The sequence below is a fragment of the Phoenix dactylifera genome, chromosome 10, assembly GCF_051530095.1.
Source record: "Phoenix dactylifera cultivar Ajwa chromosome 10, Ajwa_hap1_PhDact_Kaust_v1.1, whole genome shotgun sequence".
Taxonomy (NCBI): Eukaryota; Viridiplantae; Streptophyta; class Magnoliopsida; order Arecales; family Arecaceae; genus Phoenix; species Phoenix dactylifera.
This window is the reverse complement of record NC_143199.1, coordinates 27,617,888-27,638,285: the sequence shown is the minus strand read 5'-3', so window position 1 is coordinate 27,638,285 and position 20,398 is coordinate 27,617,888. Positions and strand designations below refer to the sequence as shown.

Here is a 20,398-nt window from a genome sequence, read left to right as displayed (position 1 = left end):
TAAAGCTATGGCATTAGTTGATATGAGCTCTTGCTTGATAACACTTAAAGGTGATCTAACCAATTTTGAGAATAAAAAATATTTTGTTGAGAATGATGTGATTTAGTAAACTGGCACGCAAAACATATTGAGCACATAAAAGACAAACCTGGCTTACTAATACTGGTGGTTTAAACTAATATTGTACAAACAGCTAATCAAATAATTAAAATTAATATATGAAATCTTCAGAGAGATCTTTTCGATGTATATGGCACCTAAAGACATGACTACTATCGATGAGAGCTCATGCTTAATAACAGCTGCAATTGATCATTTAACATTAAAAAGAGAGTAGTCAGAATGAAGCACTTATATAATTGGATACCATAAAGTGCATCAAACGCACAGATGACCAATTTGATTTCTTAATATTGGTGATTAGGCATAAAAATATTGTTAGAGACCAGGTATCTTAATTAGTGTTTTAATTCAAGTAGTGCTGAGGCATTGCATGTCGTAGAAGTATTGATGACTCCATCCTTATTAGTCTCGCTTTTGCTTGTGCATTTTCCTTCTTTCCATCCTTGAAAGAGAGCAAGGATTGAACTCAATTTGATCCATTAAAGATTAAAATATGCATAGCTTGGTGGACTATGAAGACAGTTTCATAAGAAGATACAACTTTTCTTCTTTTTGTTTTTGTTTTAATTTCAACATGGAAGAAGTAAGTGGAAATAGAACGGCGAAGACACGAAGTCTGCTGCTTGTCCCCAGAGTTTGTGTTGCAATTGTAAAGATCTATCGAAAATATGAATATAAATCTTATTGCATATTTGGCATCGAAGCCATGATATATATCGACCAAAGTGAGAGTCAAGGACTAATGCTAATTGCTTTTGGATTGGAAAAGAACTTGTACAAGAATAGTGTATTTATTATAAAGAATTTTTTGCATGGATACTCTTCTAAATATCGAATTTTGCATGAATATCCTTTCAAATTGATATTTGCATGTATATTCTCGTAAAACTCTGTTATTGTACAAATATCTGTAATATAACGGTTGTTCTAACAGTGTTAAAAAAATCATATTTATATTAATTAAAAATAAAATAAAATTTTAAAATTACACTATTGTCCTTGTCTTGTTTCTATCCATTAAGAATAATTTAGTTATTTTAATTTAAAACTGTTAATTTTTTAACATCGTTAGATAGCATGGGTACATATGCAAAAATAAAAATAATAATAAAAAAAAGGTAGAATGATCAAACAAGTGTTTTACGAGGATATACATGCAAATATCAATTTGAGAAAGGTATTTATGCAAAATCCGATATTTAGAAGGAAACATGCAAAAAAATTCTATTATAAATAATTGGCTTCTGGAGCATACGGAAACTGACAAATTTGACGTCCTAGTTTTTGGTGGTTGATTCTTAGATTACTTAGAGATCCGCATTTCCATAGATGGAGAAGGATACACTTGACTTATAAAAAAATCCCATTAAAGGCCTTGTCTTGTCTTGAACGGATACTTTCTTGACGCAGTTGCTTTTATATGGCGCTCTCTTTGGTTGACAAGAGAAAGATTTTTTCAAGCTTACGTAGAGATTCTCTTATCTAAGATAGATTGAGTAATTTTAATAGAAATTTTCAAGTGTAAAGATTTGGTAAGACTTCAAAAGTTACATAAAGACAGCCCGAGGATCTTTCAAGTATCCCATAAAGAGCAGTGAACTTATCCTAGCTAGCAATCGACCTAATTCAGATAACTGCTGTTAGTCACCTTTATCCTGTTATACTGCCTGCTATTTACAGTGAATAATAGCTGTTATTTGGTAATTTCATTGTTCATCAAATTAAAACAATAATGTTTGAGATTCAACTCCCCATGTTAAGTTAGAAAATTATAATTAACAATGATAGAATCAAGTATGTTATTCGAGCTTTATTATTTTGTATATCTGCCGTTATGATGTTGACCATTTCATTTATGAAGATATCATCAAGGAATCAAACTTACAAAAAAAAAAAAAAACTGTTATTCCTATCTAGCAGTAAATGAAAGTTTTAGAAGGGCCTATTTTTTGTATATTTGGCCTTTTTAAAATTTTTGATAACTAGAATTGGTTTACTTGGTTATATCCCATTCATCGCACTTTCTTTTGCTTGCACTTTGGTTCTTGGATTAAAGTCTTAAATGATGCATCCCCATAAAATTTGGCTAATTTACTTGGGGTTTGTTCCCTCCCCATATAAAGAGGGTAAAATACATCAAATATGTAATTGAATCAATGGTAAAATACATGAAGTTAGTACAGTATCCTTTTTTTTTTAAGTTAAGGAGGATTAGCACCTCCTACCAGGTAATTTATTAAAAATTAGATAGAAAGTATAAAAATAAAAACAGGCAAAAAGAAGAACAGAAAACTGAAACAGTAGGCATAGGACTGCTCCACCATTAATGAATTGATATAGAGATCTCACAAAGAAGGATTGATCAGCAGTTATACTCCAAATTGGTTTATCTGAACAATTTTGTGGCCTAATTGATTGGATAAAGATTCTCAAGAGCATCCTGACCCTATCTTGGCAGAGGCAGAGCTACACTGGTAACTCGATTTTATGTCCAAACATCACATGCCAGCAGATGTAGTCACCATCATGGATACACAAGATATTTTGTCTGGAGAGATAGATAGAATTACGTTTTGTCCGATCAGGACCATAGCTTTATTGTGAGGATGGTTAATGGCCTCTGATTGGATAGCAGAGCAGTTTTCTTTAATTTTATGGATGAAACTGCTAAAATCCGAATCTATAAAAAAAATTAGAATTACAAAAACTATTTTTTCTTTTTTAGGCAAGTCAGTTGTCTATTCTGTGACTACATCCGTCGTACCAATGACGTCAGTGACCACGCTCAGTGTTGGGGACAGCTTGAATGGTGCCAATAGCAATTCTTTCTCGACACATGAATATATAAAGAGGGAAACAAATTCATGAGAAGAATACCATTCAGCCACCCATCTTCCATAAAATAAATATCTTGCCATTACCGAGCCCCAAAGAAACACAATTCCAAAAAGCACCAAGTTTTTTGTTGATGTCCTTCCAAAGTGGTGAAAGACCAGCTGGAGACTTCCCTACTCTACACCCCAGTATCCTTATTGAGTAGCAGTAAGCTTAAACAATCCTTTTGATACTCCATGATTTGAATCTGAACAATATGCATTGCTTTGTTGATTTTGAATTTTGTTGGCCGCATCCATTGTACATCCCATTAAACTTGTATATTTAATATTTGTCATCAGAATTTTAGTGCATCAGAATTTTTCATGTTGGAGAGCCTCATTAATACATCCCATTAAACTTGTATATTTAACATTTGTCAGCATGAGATTGTGTTGAAAATAACACAGACAAGCACTGATCTCAAACAATTCAGGAAGCTTTAATCACTTTACCTATAGAACAGAGCAGGTCCTTGGAATCTGCCGCATGGTAGGCAAGATCTAAATAGCAGAACATTTTTTCCTCTAAAACCATCCATCTCTGTGAATATATTTGACGACAACTGGACGCTAACACCTATCACACTCGCCATGCTCTAACTTTCAAATCTTTCGGCCACATTGTGGATAGAGTAATTTTAGAGGTTATTAATATTTTTACATATCACATAAGAACTTGTATTAGCAAATAATATTTTTCTCTAGTATGATTCTATATCAATCTATATTATTATTTTTTGCATGGAGTCTGTATACGAATATATATAATCCTTGAAATATATGAGTCTCTCTATTTTTTTATATTTTTTTTCTTTTGCAAATATTTTAACAATTGCCCGATCATAATTTGTCGCATAAGCCATGTATCTGCAAGTGGTAGATCATGTATGCAGGAGAATTTTCAAAAGAGAGACTTGCAAGTGGATTGTTTCAACTTGTATCCACGACGACTCGTGCAGACGAATATTTAGTCTCACATCGATTACTCGCTGAATAGATCTTGAGTAATTATATATAGGACCAAAAAATCCAAATAATACTTTTCGATTAATCTTTTCGAAAATGATTTTAAAATGTGATAAATAATATTAGAGCGGACTCAATTTATAGCCTATGTGCATTAAGGAACACCGCAGAATAAAATATTTTAGTTGATCTTGAGTTTATGGTGCTTGTGATTGGATTTGAATGAATTTGGATCTATAATGACTCATATGACGTATGTTTAGTTCGTATTGGTTATTTTTTGAATAGATATTGTATATTTGTATAAAATCAAAAAATCTAAATAATATTTTTTGATTAATTGTTTTTTAGATAAGGTTCTGTATTGCCACGTATTCTTCCTTGTGAGAACGCCATGTGTACAACTTCAGTACATGCATGCAAGGTCAAGTGATGACGTCCACTGAAACCACATCAGCATTCATATCTCTATCCTCTTAACCCTCGGACATTACTGAGGTGGGTCCACGTGTCCTTTGCTGGGTACGATTAAGATGTGACGATTACTGGCCAAGTGGCCAACTACTACGCTTTTTTTTTTTTTTTTTTTTTTTTTTTTTGAGGTGTAAAAGGAGGAGGAAAGGCTCCTCCCCCAAATATAATGATCGCGATGGGACAACCACTGGCCAACTCAGCCAACACCAAAACAATGTAAACCGGAGGGGCTTAAACGCAGGGCAATTCCTGCTCCCCAGAGTAAATTTTTTTTTGACAAAGTTAGAGAGTAATTAATGGTATTCTCTAAACTACTGGAAACTTTTCTGAGACATTCATAATTTTTCTTTTAGCAGAATGAACTCGTCCACAGGAACTATATTCAATGGATCAAGAATTCTATGATTTATTATTGAATGTCAGAATTTTTTTCTTCTTCTTCTTTTCTGGTATGCTTTCATGACTTGTTCAAAATCTGTGGACCACCTAATGGTTGCAATCTGTCCTTGGCGACAGCAGGTTTTGTAATATTGGTTATTATTTTAATTTTTTTATTCTTATCCTTGCCTCATTACAAATATATAATTTTATTAATAAACTTCTATTTTTATAATTTATTTTTATTTTATTTATTTTTTGACCTTTTAATAAAATTTTTATTTTAAGTTTTGCGCCTTGTCAGAAGTTTTCAATGAATTTACTGAGGTATGCTAAGTAACGGAACCATTGCCTTGGAAACCATAAGGCTGGTTGATATAGGAATAAGAAAGGGGATATCTCCTCTAAATGGGAGCATATCATATCAAACACCTGGAAATCATCATGGGGTAAAGTTATTCGATTAATGGAGAGAATTGGTGTTGGACAGGATACAACTATTTGACCTCCAAGATCAATGCTTCTATTCTATGAAATGGGACAAGAAAATACTCCACTCAGTTACCATTTTATCCCAAGTTACTTTCATACACCATTCTCTTTTATACTTAGACATTTCCCACAAAGAGAAGGGCAATTTCATCGAAATAAGCTTATCTCTCCAACTAATGATCTAGCCATCTTTTAGTTTTGGGATGGAGGAGAGCCATAATCTAAAATTATGAACTAAGAAGCTGACATTAGTTTCTCAAATGAAACTTTTGCTATATGACCAATGTCATTGGAAAATAATTTGAGACACCTGCTATTGTATATGAAAAGTTCCTCCCTCCATATACAATTCGAACGTTTAGGATTAAGCTCCACCTCAGGGTCCAGATGCTTAGATATGCATGGTTTTAGTTGCATAGTAATATGGCTTGGCAACTCAGTACAAACCATCATTTTTGTATCTTATGTTGCATTAAAATTCTGCCTAATCTCACAAGGTAGAAGGAGTTTTCTTTGTGCAGGAAACAGATGCCCCTAAATAAATGCTTTCTCTATGTTCTTTATTTACCCCTGATCAATGTATATTAATCTTGATCCTCCATCAAGGGTCTCCATCAAACTATTTAATTCTTTCTTTTTTGTGAAAAACTTTCCTTCCAACTCAACTTGCAGGAATACATTTGTCTTGCAGAATCTTGTTCTCACTTTTATATTCGGGGCATCACCATGTCCCTATCCTCCCATAAAGCAAAAACCTACCATTTTTTTTCTTGGTAAACAAACATAACCAACTTATTAGCTTTTTTTTTTTTTTTTTGGTAACCGATGGCTCACACACAATGAGTATGAGTACAACCCAAAGAGTCAGACAGCAAAATACAATGCAAGGGAGATAAAACAGATACATAATTCTCCCATATAAAGTCTCCGGAGTGATGAACTGCATATGATGCCACCCAATCCCGCTGTACAGCCGGCCTTTCTGAATACATGGGTTACCTAGAAGGCGTCGCATTCGTCAAGTAATCGACAAATACCATGCATAGAGTAAGCCCCATCCTATGGATTACTTCCTAGAGCTAGCTTGATTTCCATGCAGCATCATGATACAGATACTAATGGCAAGTTAGAGAGAGAGAGAGAGAGAGAGATGTTTAAGCTTCCAATAATAGCAACATAGTTACTACTAAAATAGATCAACAAACACTATAAAAAACAGAAAATCTTTAAACAAGCCCCTCAGGTTTATGACATTGCCCTCCTTAGCACATTCATTCCCCCCAACTTCTTGTCTTCACCATTAAGCGCTCCTTGCCTTCTCTTTTATAAAGGCAACTGGAGCCGCAACGGTGTGCGTGCCGGTGCAGCTGTGCCGCCCACGCAAACGCTCCCTTGTCTTGGCCGCCAGTATTACTTCTATTGCGACTCCCTTTCTCTCTCTCGAACCTCGTATACGGCTTGGCTACTCGCCATAAACCTACGCTTATTAGTTGTTAGGAAGCACAAAAGTCGACGACGAAATCTTTGACGCCTCCCTCTCCTTCTCAGTAATAGCTCTAAGTATTCCTCATTCCTGACCAATTTCATTTTTTTCACTACCATTCTTTTTCTAATTTGAAGATCTGGAGAGCGTTTGGGCCGCCAGATCTTGTTTCTTTCTCCCACCTCCTTTCTTGAATACAAGAGTATTTTAATGTCGCCGTAAAATGTATACTATATGTCACCATCCATGTTTCCTTTAATTTATCACCAATTTGGCGACGAAATCTGAGGTCCCGAGCGCTATAAGTATCCCCCGCCAGCCATCCCTCTTTTACTCGCACCTCTTTCTCCTCTCAAATCCAAGAAGACCTTCTAGACTCGAGTTGGGGAATCGGAGAAAGAGAGGGAGAAGGAGATGGAGGTTTGGGCGAGGACGGGGAGTGGGTTGGGGAGATGGCTCGGATTCGTGACGGCGGTGTGGGTGCAGTGCATCTCCGGGAACAACTACACTTTCTCCAATTACTCCGACGCGCTGAAATCTTTGATGGGGCTCACTCAGCTGGAGCTCAACAATCTCTCGGTGGCGAAGGACGTAGGCAAGGCCTTCGGCCTCCTCGCCGGACTCGCCTCCGACCGCCTCCCCACCCCACTTATCCTCCTCATCGGTTCCCTCGAAGGCCTCCTCGGCTACGGCGCCCAATGGCTCGTCGTCCGCCAGTCCATCCCCCCTCTTCCCTACTGGCAGGTCGGGAATTACAATTCCTCTTGTTTTACTTCTCTGAGGTATTTTACCGAACGGTTGGCGTGGTAATTTTTTTTCTTTCTTTGCGTTAGATGTGCGTGTTCCTGTGCATGGGCGGTAACAGTACCACGTGGATGAACACCGCGGTTCTGGTCACCTGCATGAGAAATTTCCGGCGGAACAGAGGGCCGGTGTCGGGGATTCTGAAGGGCTACGTGGGTCTGAGCACCGCCATCTTCACCGACCTCTGCTCCGCCCTCTTCGCCGACGACCCGGCCGCCTTCCTCCTCATGCTCGCCGTCGTCCCCGTCGCCGTCTGCTCCGCCGCCATGCTCTTCCTCCGCGAATCCCCCGCCCGCGCCGGGGATGACGAGACCGAAGCGAAGTACTTCGGGGCGATCAACGCGATCGCGGTGGTGATCGCGGTCTACCTCCTCGCCTTCGACCTCACCGGCGACCACGGAGTCACCGTGTCCCGCGCCTTCGTGGCCGTGCTCCTCGTCCTCCTCGCCGCCCCAGCGGCGGTCCCGATCTACGCGGCCTTCCAGGCCAGATCCAAGAATCCGGACATGGAGGAGGGTCAGACCAAAGAACCACTCCTGATCGAGGAGGCGAAAGCAGAGCCGGCGCCGTCGGCGGCCGCCGCAGATGCGGCGGAGGCGAAGGGGAAGAGCGGACCGGCGATCGGGGAGGATCACACGATACTTGAGGCGGCGAAGACGGTGGATTTCTGGATACTCTTTATCTCGTTCTTGTGCGGGGTGGGGACGGGATTAGCGGTGATGAATAACATGGGGCAGATGGGGCTCGCGATGGGGTACACGGATGTCTCAATATTCGTGTCGATGACCAGCATCTGGGGCTTCTTCGGCCGGATCGGATCCGGGTCCATCTCCGAGTACTTCCTCAAGTACGTCCCCTCACTTAACGTATCCATTTCTTTTCATAATTAGTAGATTAGACTGGAATCATAATTAAGTATCAATACTTAATTTCCAAAGGTAAGTAAAACTAATTTATTTGAGCGTGTGAACGGAAGGAAGGGCGCCGGAATCTTTTTATTTTATAATGCTTACTGAAAAGTAACGGACCGTGTGCTGATGTCATGATCCAACCGTTTACTGTTTTTGGATGGAACGGAAGACGGTGGACAAGTGGATTGTCGCCGAGCTCTGTCGTATTAAAAAATAGTACTTTTTATTATTTATATTAGTTAATTTGATTGATAGGTATCCATTTTTGTAGGTTTTTTTAATCTAGTAAGAGAAATATTTTTTATTTATCAATCATTTCTTAATGTCTGGTGGTATCCTTCTCTTCTTTGCGGCAACAAAAAATAAATAAATGTCTCCGTATGCTCAAATTACATTAAAGCGAAACTAAAACTAGCGTGCTAGTGGAGGACTAGTGCGACAAAGTATTCCTGAACAATCAGAAGGCATGTGATAGCTCCATTTTTATTAATAGGATGTATAGGCTGTCAGTACTTTAGGAATTGTTTGGTTTCTGTAGGAAGGCAGGGAGAAAAAAAATATGATCTATAGGAAAATAAAAAATATTTTATATCTAATTAAATTTTCAAAAAAGATAAAAAAGTGGTTTTTTTTTTCTTATGTCTTATGAAAAAAATGATATGAAAAAATTTATTTTCTATCGGCTGGAAGTTGGAATATTTTTTAAAAAATATTTAAATTTTTAAATAAAATAAAATAAATTTTGTATTAAGTATATAATATATTATATATATATATATTTGAAAAATAGCTACTGTATGGAAAATCAAATATACAAAATTTATTTTTTGAGATATTAATTTTTTTAAAAAAAAGGATATTTTAGTGAAAGAATTTTTTTTATCATAAACTATATGAGTCCTTGGTTAAAGCAAGGAGGAAAAAAGCGAGTTCGTATACAAATGCTTTGATATCATGTTAAAATTATTATTTGTTTCAAAAGCTTAAACTAATATAATGAGATAGGTTTATTTATATACTTAGAAATTGTGAGGGTGCGATGGTGAGACCCGGACTGGATTCACTCCATGGTCCGGTTAGCAGTGGTGTGATGAAACAGGGCAGGGAATATTTGTAGGTGGATTTCGCCATGGAACGCTTCCCGCTTTCCACTTAAAGATTTTTCATATTTTGCAGGAGAACTGGAACACCAAGACCTGTATGGAACGCAGCCTCGCAGATTCTAATGGCAATTGGGTACGTGGTCATGGCTTTGGCCTTGCCGGGATCCCTCTACGTCGGCTCCATCGTGGTCGGATTGTGCTATGGCGTCCGCGTCGCCGTCACGGTCCCTACGGCCTCTGAGCTCTTTGGCCTCAAGCACTATGGCCTCATGTACAACATTCTCATATTAAACCTTCCCCTTGGTTCCTTCCTCTTCTCCGGCCTCCTCGCCGGGCTCCTCTACGACTCCCAGGCAACGAAGACGGCCGGGGGTGGCAACACCTGCGTCGGGGCCCACTGTTACAGGCTCGTGTTTGTGATCATGGCCTTTGCGTGCCTCATTGGCTTTGGATTGGATGTGCTGCTGGCGTTCAGAACAAGGAAGCTGTACTCAAAGATTCATCACCATAAGAAATCGAGGAAGACAGCAACAGGGCGACAGACCATTGAGAGCTGAGTTAGGCTCCGTAAGAAGTAGTTCTCCATTTTTTTTGTTCCCTCGTTGGTTGGGTATGTTGATTCTTAGACTACGAGATGATGTATGATAGCTGCAGCCTTCATTTTTTGGAGAAGAGTGTGAATAACATCCATTCTTTGAAGGAAAGAGGCTAATGATGCTTTTGGTAAGAATGAGAGCCATTCAGGCTTTCTGGATTACTTTAATTAGTAGGCAAAAAGAACACTGTGGAATGTTTGTTTACGGAGTAGAACATGGAAATTCTGAAGTTTTAAAAGCAATGTCGTCGTCTTCTTTTTTCTGGAAGTATGTGTTTCTCTTTCTAAACAACATTTTTTTTTTGAGTCAGGGATCATTGCTGCGCTCCATTGGCAGTAATTGAAGACGGTAGTTTGGATGAAAATATTTAAGTAATAGATACTGTACTGATAAACTGATGAATGCAAATATAAAAAATCACTCGTTAGTTTGAATTTGATGAGTCGCTAGTTATATTCTCTTTGATGACGGCTCTAAGAACCTTAAATCAAACGTGGATTTAAAAATATCCACCTAAAGCATTGGATCTAAAACAGCATCACACATTATTTTTGAATGTTGGACTTGCAGGTTGCCTTGGTTTTTATTTCATGCCATACACTAGTATCAAATCAAGTAATCTAATAGTGAGGATGCAATTTAAAGTAGTCAGCATTCTTTCTAGCCCAACAACATGGGCGTATCTATGCCTGAGATCCAATGGCAGAACAGACAAACATTCCACTGCACTGTGACTTCTCCCATGCTGTCTGGTGCCTTCTTGGGTGGGTATGTAAGAGAGAAAATTAGGAACGGAGGAGATGAAATCTCTGTATTATTAATTAATTATTTACAATAATATATACATTACAATACATAAACTAATTATATATCTAATAAGAAAATATCGATCAGATCCGGATTAATATAGTTAATATCATGTTAAAACCGAATACCATTGTTGCTAGAGCTCCCTATCTGACTATCTCCCACAACTGCAATTAAACAATGAGCAAATGCTTCCAGCTACACTTGCTTATTTCATTATTTTCGTCAATAGTTGATATACTTGCTATCATGTACTCTGTTCTCCAGCTCCAATGGCTTGTGCAGACCGCATAGCACACGGCTGTTAGAACAATTAATGCCTGTTGGTCTGACAAATGTCTTGGGAAAAGTTGGAGGCCTCTAAAAAAAAGAAAAAGGCATCAATTTCGCCAGTTCAATTTCTCAATTCTAGAAATAAAACAAAGTTTTTTTTTTCCCCTCTACCGGGTTCTGTAAAGAGAATTTGAGGACTTGAGCTACCAGCAGCCTCTCACGTTCCATAACAACTCCTGATCATGGAAGGACAGAAATCCATGGACATCCAAACCTTGATTTCCAGAAAAGGGTATAGATGCAGGAGAAAATTCAGGTGTCGGCGTACAGACATGGATTTTTCTACAAAAAAATAAAATAAGGAAGCGAGTGCCATGAAAGTTTTCAAAGAAATCCTGAAACAGGTACGGCTTCCTCAATGGAGATTCTTGCTACTAAGATTCAGGGAGTTTCTCCTTAGCAGCTCCTTCGCATAATAGGAGAAATAGCATGGAAACCTAACGAGGCATCCAAGCAGGCCCAATATGTACCCATGAACCAAAAACACTTTAAACAAATTTAGTAAAATATCTCAAGATCTATGCACATCTCAGCATGACTTTGATGGAGTTAGGTATGATACTATTTTGTTATCCTTCATCTGTTATAGTCTGACCTAGCCTAAACACCCTACGTTGGCAGATGCATCATATTTGCCAGGTTTATTCTTTGAAGTTTATTTCAGAGTTTTTTCCTGAAAGATGAAAAGATTCCAAAACATTGAGCAACAGTTTGTTAACAATTCTGAAGTTGTGAAATCGTTTATATATGCCAGGTGTATTCTCTAAAACAGAATCCAAAACATTGAACGATAATTTCTTAGCATTCTAAGTTCAATTCATGACTCTTATTTCAAGGTGGTCACTTGTCACATCATCGCTACATGTTTGTTGAAGAATGATAAAAAGAAGGTAACCAAGTAGCCTTCTATTTTATAGTTATTTTGAGTTTAAGACTACTTCTATGAATAAGTTTGCATGATAAATAAACCCTAGAAAATTCATTAGAAATGGTTTTTCACTAAATATTTTCATTAGCTCCGTGATTCATGTCCTGTACTCTCACTCTCTAAACAATAACAGCCTACATAAATTAGCACTGCAATCACCAAGTCCCGTACAACGGTCAGAACATGTAACATTTTTAGTATTTCACAAATTTTCATATAATTTTACTTACATATATCTAAATTTTCTTGCAAAATTGCGAGCAAGCATTATGCTATAATGTACCATTGTAACTGCTAAGTTTGCAACAAAAGAACAACTAGAAATAGGGATCTCTGAATTTTTCATTTTGAACTTAATCATGATTCAATCTCCTTTCTTTTCTGGTTATCACAACAATATTTTAATAGCTTTGGACCATCAAGACTGCCCAAACAGATCCTGGACCCAGCGGTATACAACCGTTGCCAACAGAAGCCAAGATGAACCAATCTTGCTTGTGTTGCCCACATATAGGGCATCCTCACATCCAACAGGTATACAAAGAAATATCATCTTTAAACAACACAGCGCATCACTTTATCAAGACGACATTTAGTACCAGGCAGGAATAATCAGGAACATATTACTAATAAAAGAACGGCCCCAAGCATACACTTGCAATAAATACCTTAAGAACAATAACCATGTACACATATACAGTCATACACACCATGCAAGCTTTAAGGTGAGACAAACCATGAGACTGAGGAATAACAAAATAAGACAGGATCAGCCTACAGCCACCACTTCAGAGCAAATAGTCACGATTAGAGCCATGCGGATCCTCAGATATAGGGTTAGCCCAGCTCATAAGTAGAAACTAGCGAATGTCACTCTGGTTGGAGAGAGCATGTTGAAAAGGAATGTCTTTGTCAGCCCTGTAATAAAGGCAGACCAAGTCATGGAAGATACTAGGATAGAAGAAACAGAAGCAACAAGACTCATGAAAGAAAAATAAACTTGGAAGGGAGGCAAAAAGAAGCATAAAGCACATGATTGTGTCCAATAAAAGCAATTTGGTATTGCAGATTGAACATGGGCTTTACACCATAGTGCAGAGTTCATAAAACACCAGAGTCAAAAATCCAGAATAAAATACTATGACAGGAAAAAGAAAAAACTTGAATGGGTAAATAATTTGGAAAGAACATTTTCTTGTTTTTTTATAGTGAATTATAAAAATAATAAAAAAAGGTTTTGAAATGGCATGCATCAATGAAATTGTATCCCAGATATAATATGAAGTAGCACACATTTTGTATTTAACCTTTTTTGACAGCGACGTTCTAAAGGAAACTTCCTTGAGATGTAGACTGGTATAAGTTTTAAAAATTGCATGTGTAGAGCTACCAAATTGAAAATTTGAATCTTTGATGAGATAAATCAACCTTCTTTTGTTGAAACAGTACTTACATGCATACTTATGTGTATAATGTATATTGTTTTAACCGAGAAAAAAGGTCATGCTATTATTCAAGAAGAAATTTAATTGAAAATTGATAAACTATACCTACACCATGTTGTCTCTACATACCTGAAAACAACCATATGTTTACCACATCCGTAATAGAATTTTAGCAATTTGTAAAACTAAAGCTGATTTTGCAGCCAGTTTTAGCTTATTTTTCTAATATATAAACTAATATTAAAAAAAATGTAAAAGTTTGAACATTGATATATGGACCTAGGAAAACCTGACCTAGTGCAAGCAAAATTCTGCAACAAAAACCTAACTAAATTTGTTCAACTTGCAGCAGCAGGTATAGCGACTGGACAATGTAATCCCAAGGTCTACTTATAGCTGTGGAGGTTGTAGGTTGATGTAATAAAAGAAAGAAAAATATGGGTTAACATTGTTCAGAATTCAGATTATATCATGCAAGGTTGAGGGAACATTTCTACAGCTACAGAAGGAACAATGGGAATCAATATAACTTTTGGGAAGATCCAAGTAGGCTCTATTGGAAGAGTAAATGTATCTAGGTCTCTTTGATCAAGTTATAATGACATCTGCAGCGATCTTGGCTTTAAGGAAAAGCATATGAAGAAAGAAGAACAGATCAAGAAACCAGAGTATGTAAAACCTTCATCCATGGACAGCTCTAATTATTCTTAAACATACAAACACTAATCTCCACATAATAGATGGGAGCCACCAGAAAATAAGTGAAAAATGTGACCTTGTATAGGTGACAGAGTTGTTGCACCAACATGAACTTATATAAAATTCTGTCCTTTGAATGGTGGAACCCACTAGAAGCAAATCAGAGAGAATAGCAGCCAACTGTCTACAGAATAAGCCAAGAAAATAGACTAAAGAATCTGCATACAGAGGCCAGTTAGCTCCTATCCGGACCTCTTAAGCATATATAATCAGCAGAATATCTCATCCTTTATGTTTGCTAATATTGCAACCAATATATATACATTTCAACTTGCACAAGTCCATGCTTGCTTCAAATGAACATGGACATAACAATCATAGTCATGCATTGATCACAGTCATGCATTGATCATAGTCATGCATTGATCATAGTCATTCCTTCAATGCTAGGCTGGGTTATAGGTTCACTTTGTTTTGATGATAGCTTATCAGAATGGCATCAACCCCCAAAATTTTGAATCAATCAGTATTAATGACAGAATACGTGGTCTTTTCCAACATAATTTCTGCAAAGAAAGTTATCATGTAACAGGAGGCCAATGACTGAACATATTATTGCCTTACAAACATTTGGTCAAGCTTTTAGGCATGTGTAGGTCGGATAACATTCCAGAAACATCTCTCTACCTCAATGAAATGCCTTGATTCAATTATATGTCTGAATAGATCTACTTCTTTTGTAATAATCTATCCAAGATGACCAAAATTATCATGTTGTGCCAATAACATATACCATGGTACCCTCTATTTTGAATTAGCAAAAAGTTTCTAAAGGTGACCTAAGACTTCTATCCATAGACCTTGGTCAAGAGAAATGATGGATAAGGCAATCGTAGAATTCCACCTATCAACACCTATGTTATAGAGTGAAATAGCATAATAAATATACCAATAAAATATATAATCAATAGAGATCAAAATATACTAGACCACAAGAAGCTTGATTGAGAATTACTCACTAAAATGTCATCCTAAATTCGAGTTACACAAGGTATGAGGGCCATTAACAACCAACAAAAAGGCCTCAAGGACACTGTCCAACTCAAGCATTCCCTCGACAGTTTGTCAAGTCCCCCAAGTCTTCACTGATCAAATGCCTTTTACACAATACGACATAGTGATAGACGAAAGGTATGAGGTGTCAAACATTCATTTTAAGCTCCAAGAAGATCAAAGAGAAAATCCATCCAAAGGATGTCTGCTTGAGAAGTTATGAAGATAGCCTTCAACTACAGATGCATGGATGCTTTAGTAGAAAATAGACTACATAACCAGCAAACAGTCATTAATTAAAATAAGAACTCTGTTTTTTTCTCATATTTTAAATAATTTGCTTCATAATCTACCCAGCTCTGTATCCACATTCCACACAGTTTACAAATTTCATATGACTGATCAATACATTAGCTTGCTAATTAGTTTGATAGTGACTGCACAACTATGCACTCCACCACATTTACAACAAGATAATGGCGAGATGGATATAGAACTACAGCAGGCTTATCCTGGTGCTCTACAATAAACAATGACTTAGCAATTTACCATATACATATTTAACATACACAAATTTTGATTTGTGCTGGATAATTTTTCTTAAAAATAGAGTGAAATATCACATCTATTCTAAAGAAACATCGCTTAGTGTTTTCTCAAGACACCATTGCATAATTAGAAGACTAGTTGATATTGAAAGACCAGCTATCTCATGGACATACCTTGCTTCAAAGGTTTTGGACCGCCACTTACACTGTCACCTTGAGTGCAAGAAGAATCTTCTGATAAGCTGCAGGGAATTGCAGTAATCAAGTAACAATCGAGTGCAGCCAAATAAAGTTTGGGGAAGATTGGAGAATTCTTCAATATTTGTCACCCAAACTTACAGATCTTAAATTGTAACAATTACCTTTCAGTCAGCGAATTCGGTTGGTAGAACGAAAGCGAGCTTGAATCAGGTGTCCCTTTTCCAGATACCACTGCTATGGGAGAATCATTGCCATCATTATGCTTGGCTTCATCCTAGAAAGTTTCGTGGAAACATTGTATGTTATTTCATGTTTGCTCTTCTACATAAAGAATCACATAAAAATGCAATTATTTCCTGCCCTCCAAGCATGGACTTACTCCAGGTTTTTCTCCCCTCCATCCAGGCATGCTTTCAGAAAGAAGGTTGATGTATTGTTCCATAGCCACCTCTGGCTCCATACTCCCCAGTCTTTGCCAAGCAGACCTGGCACAACATTGGTGACATCATTACTCAGACAATAGCAGCTCTGAACCCTGCTATTAAAACGACCAAATTAACTACATCCTAAATTCTATGTAATCACGAGTCATTATCCTTCCATTTTGTCAATGTAAACCTCCAAAGAATGTTTTGTCCTATAGTCTCTCACTTTTCTAGCTGAGGAAGTTTAATGTTCTTGTCAACCTCAAATTAGAGGCAATGCGTCTGGCAAATAAGATTGAAATCTTAACACTTACACTATGAAGGATAGCTTTATTCAGGCTGGTAGATTTAAGATTGCCAGATTATTTTATAAAAGGCGTGATCAGAGTAAAAAAAACTTCAGAAGAATTGCATTTTAAAGTAGAATAAGAAAATGCAAGTTAGCAGAGTAAAATAAGAAAATGCCATGAGGATCGCCATGAGGATCATCTTGTAGCAAACTGGAATAGCATATCGCCTACGCTATTCTTAGTAATCGAAGCAAGGAAATCACAGAATTTTACAAACAGTCACTCCCTTTTGTCTTGAGAAACTAACTTTACAAACGTTTGCAACATGTCCTTCAATCCGGCATCTCTTCTCAACATTGCCTTTTTCCTTTGGGTAACCAAGAAAGAGATCACACTTCGTGCAAATACAAGCATACCCACCAGCATAAGCCAGATGGAACAAATCAGCTAGAAAATTACTAGTCCAAAATCACTGCACATAGATAGTGGCTCTCAGATTAGAGAACCAGTCTGCTGGAGCATTGCCCTCTAAATACAAATGACAGACTCTAAAGACATACAAATTGGAAGACATATCCGCAGGCCCAAAAGGTTAGGTACAATATTCGCTGAACTTTATATCTCTTTCTTGTCCCTAATCCTGGTTTTCAGTTGTTTGAACACTTCCAACTTCACTGGTTCTTTGTTTTGATGCTTTTCACATTCTAATGCTCTCATAAATCAATTTTATCAGTTTTAGCAAGTAAACAGTTCTTTGATTAGATCTCCAGAAGCACATTCCACTCAGCATCTAATAATAACTGTCTGATGTCCAGCTTTGCAAAATAAATTTATACCTCTGTTTTTTTTGAGAGGAAAAATAAATCTACACCTCTTCTGTTCCGAATGTTCAAATTGACATCTTCCTACCCTACTATAAGTCACCAAAACAGATAGCTCAAAAGCTTCAAACGATGACCACAACTAATCATAGCAGGCCATTTTCCCATGCAATTAACCACGCTAAGCATAACGCGCAAAAAATACTAAGGAACTTATCAATCGAAACGACCCAAATTACAAAGAAAGAGATCAGCAATACCATTTGGAGCGAGCAGCGACCTTCAAAGCCATCGGCTGCAGCTCGTAACACGGCCCCTCGGTCGCAACCTTCTGAAGCCCATACAACTGCATCTGTGTATCAGTACTAAGCCTCGACACCGCTTCCTTACCATCCTTACCATCAACATAAGCCACTGCCGCGCCAAAAAGCTTCTCCAGCTCACTCTTCTCGATCCCCTCCCATTCGTCCTCCCCATAAAGCAACGTTTCCCCCTTCTCCTCAATTCCCCGCTTCTCTTCTTCCTTCACCATTTTTCCCTCGTCCAATCCCGCAACTTTCTCCACATTAACTTCATCCTTAGAAAATCCCTCTTCTTCTTTGACTAACACGGCACCAGTCTTTCCGATCTCCTCTTTAACTGTAGTTTCTTCCATTGTATTCTCCTCTTGATCAAACTCACCAGTTCTCACCTCCTCGGCCTTCTCCAAGATATCCTCCGACGATCGCTCTCTTTCCAATATCTCCCCTTCTTCTTCCACCTCGCCAGCCTCCATTCCCTCCGATCCAAGATCCGCTTCACCTCCGCAACCAACATCGACCTTTTCTATACCCAAACCACCACCCTCCCTCAATCTTTCCCGCCTCTCCTCGACGAAAACCTCTCCTCCGCCCGCGATCGCCGCCGGATGGAGCCCGATATCCTCCGGAAGCGCCGCCGCGTCCGCCGGAGCGTCGCTGCCGAGATCGCCCCTCAGGCCGCCGTGGGCGGCGAGTTTGCCGATCAAGAGGACGAGGAGAATGGAGACCACCGCCGTCAAGAGGAACTCCTCGTAGAACTCCATCCCCCTCCCCTTTATCTCTCTCCTCGTCGTAGCTTGCACTTCAAGGACAAAGAGAAGAGAAAGAAGGCTTGAGACAGAGACAGAGAATGAGACGGTGGCGCTTCAATTCAATGATGATGGTGGGATCAAAGAGAGCGCCAAACAGCATATTCGGTTAGCCAGGCTCGGCTCCGGATGTTCCCTCAAGCAATGCGCGTCGACCAAGTATCTCCTCGTTGCAGCTTCGCGCGTTGCGACGCACACGTGGCCAAACGGCGTCGCTTGTTATTTTCCCCGGATGTTTCGGCTCCTTGAATCCACGTCCGACACGTAGCGTGCTGCGCACTCCCGCGGGTAAGCTGACGCCCGACCGAAGTCGTCGCTTCGCCGGCGCTGGCAGTATACGTCCAGTGTATAACGGGAGCAGTTTAGCGGTGCAATCTTTGCACAAGGAAATTCATCAGAACCGTTGAATGAGTCCATGATCAAAGGGGCTGTCTCATAAGTTACGAGATTACGCATTGGCTGCGAGGCATCTTAAACGGACACCGTCCAAAGGAGAGGTGCGTGCGCTGTTACATCGGATTGCTTCGGTGCATCGTTGTCTTTCGATCCGACGGCAACGAATTCGGATACGGCGGGGAACTGCCGATGGACTTCTGAAATTTAAAATCCAACTTATACAAATGCTTCGGCGCAGAAACCGGAAGAAAGCACCATTTCCCGTGTCACGCGGGCATGGTACTACTTCGCCGACCGATGTCTCGGGCACCAATCGCCTTCTGCCATATGGCGAAGAACACTCCGTGGGCTTACCCTTCCCCTAAGTATAGTTTCCGGCTGACGTGACAGCTGAAGCTAACCGGACGAGAAATTATATCTCGCACAGCGTGCAACACATGGTGATGTACGCCGCGGCTCATTCCTACATTATATACAGCTATATGATGTATATAATATAGGATATAATTTTTTATGGACGGCTAGGATGTGTTCTTTATGACGTACCTTGGATGGTAAGGTGGGTTAAAAGATTCTAGAGCAACGAAGAAGGGAAGAAAATTTTTAGATATGGTGCAAGGTATCATCGTGGGGTTCTCTCGTCGCAATCTTGAACATAGAGGCATCATAAATTCGGAGGAATTTCAGGAAGGATCCGGGCCCACCTTCTCTCCGCATGCTCGCCGTCTGTACGAGCAGCCTTACCTTATTTTAACTACCGGTAGTGGGGAGGATTGATGGAAGGGTGGGGTGGCGTCTACCGAACATAAATTCTAGCTTATTGGTAACCTCACATGAAGTTACCGTCTGCCCTACTTAATTGGTTGTTCAGCAAGTCCTAACCTCACATGGTTGGATAAAAGAATAACATTTATAAATGACTTCTCATTCTTTATCCTCGAATCTAAAGCAAAGTAAACGACTTCAGCTTCGATCGAAAAGTCGTCAATCATAAAGAATAATCGGACGTGCATGTACTGCACTTTGCCCACACGACCTGACCTCCATACCGCGGCTATACCATCAGCCATTGTCTGGCGTTTTTGCACACCATGTCGCATCGACGGGTTTGAGATACACAATACGCTATCTTTTTCAC

General features: G+C 38.8%; 2 protein-coding genes across 3 annotated transcripts; one reads left to right on the top strand and one right to left on the bottom strand.

The window, feature by feature from the left end:
- The first annotated feature begins 6,550 nt into the window (after window positions 1-6,550).
- LOC103720613 (protein NUCLEAR FUSION DEFECTIVE 4) lies at window positions 6,551-10,640 on the top strand. 2 transcript variants are annotated; one of them, XM_008810412.6, is made up of 3 exons: window positions 6,551-7,536; window positions 7,626-8,443; window positions 9,684-10,444. In XM_008810412.6, exons 1-3 carry the CDS (start codon window positions 7,207-7,209, stop codon window positions 10,165-10,167), a joined length of 1,632 nt encoding a protein of 543 aa, XP_008808634.4. In that variant the 5' UTR covers window positions 6,551-7,206; the 3' UTR covers window positions 10,168-10,444. The 2 variants fall into 2 exon arrangements, with proteins under 2 accessions (XP_008808634.4, XP_088561888.2); XM_088705762.2 differs by lacking the exon at window positions 9,684-10,444 and adding an exon at window positions 10,517-10,640 and having other exon boundaries at window positions 7,058-7,536.
- A 2,235-nt stretch (window positions 10,641-12,875) lies between these two features.
- On the bottom strand, window positions 12,876-18,945 carry LOC103720614 (uncharacterized). The gene is made up of 5 exons (XM_008810413.6): window positions 18,017-18,945; window positions 16,600-16,705; window positions 16,382-16,494; window positions 16,194-16,261; window positions 12,876-13,192 (listed from the first exon to the last, which is right to left on the bottom strand). The coding sequence occupies exons 1-5, from the start codon at window positions 18,817-18,819 to the stop codon at window positions 13,122-13,124; spliced, it is 1,161 nt and encodes a 386-aa protein (XP_008808635.4). The 5' UTR covers window positions 18,820-18,945; the 3' UTR covers window positions 12,876-13,121.
- Window positions 18,946-20,398: the final 1,453 nt, after the last annotated feature.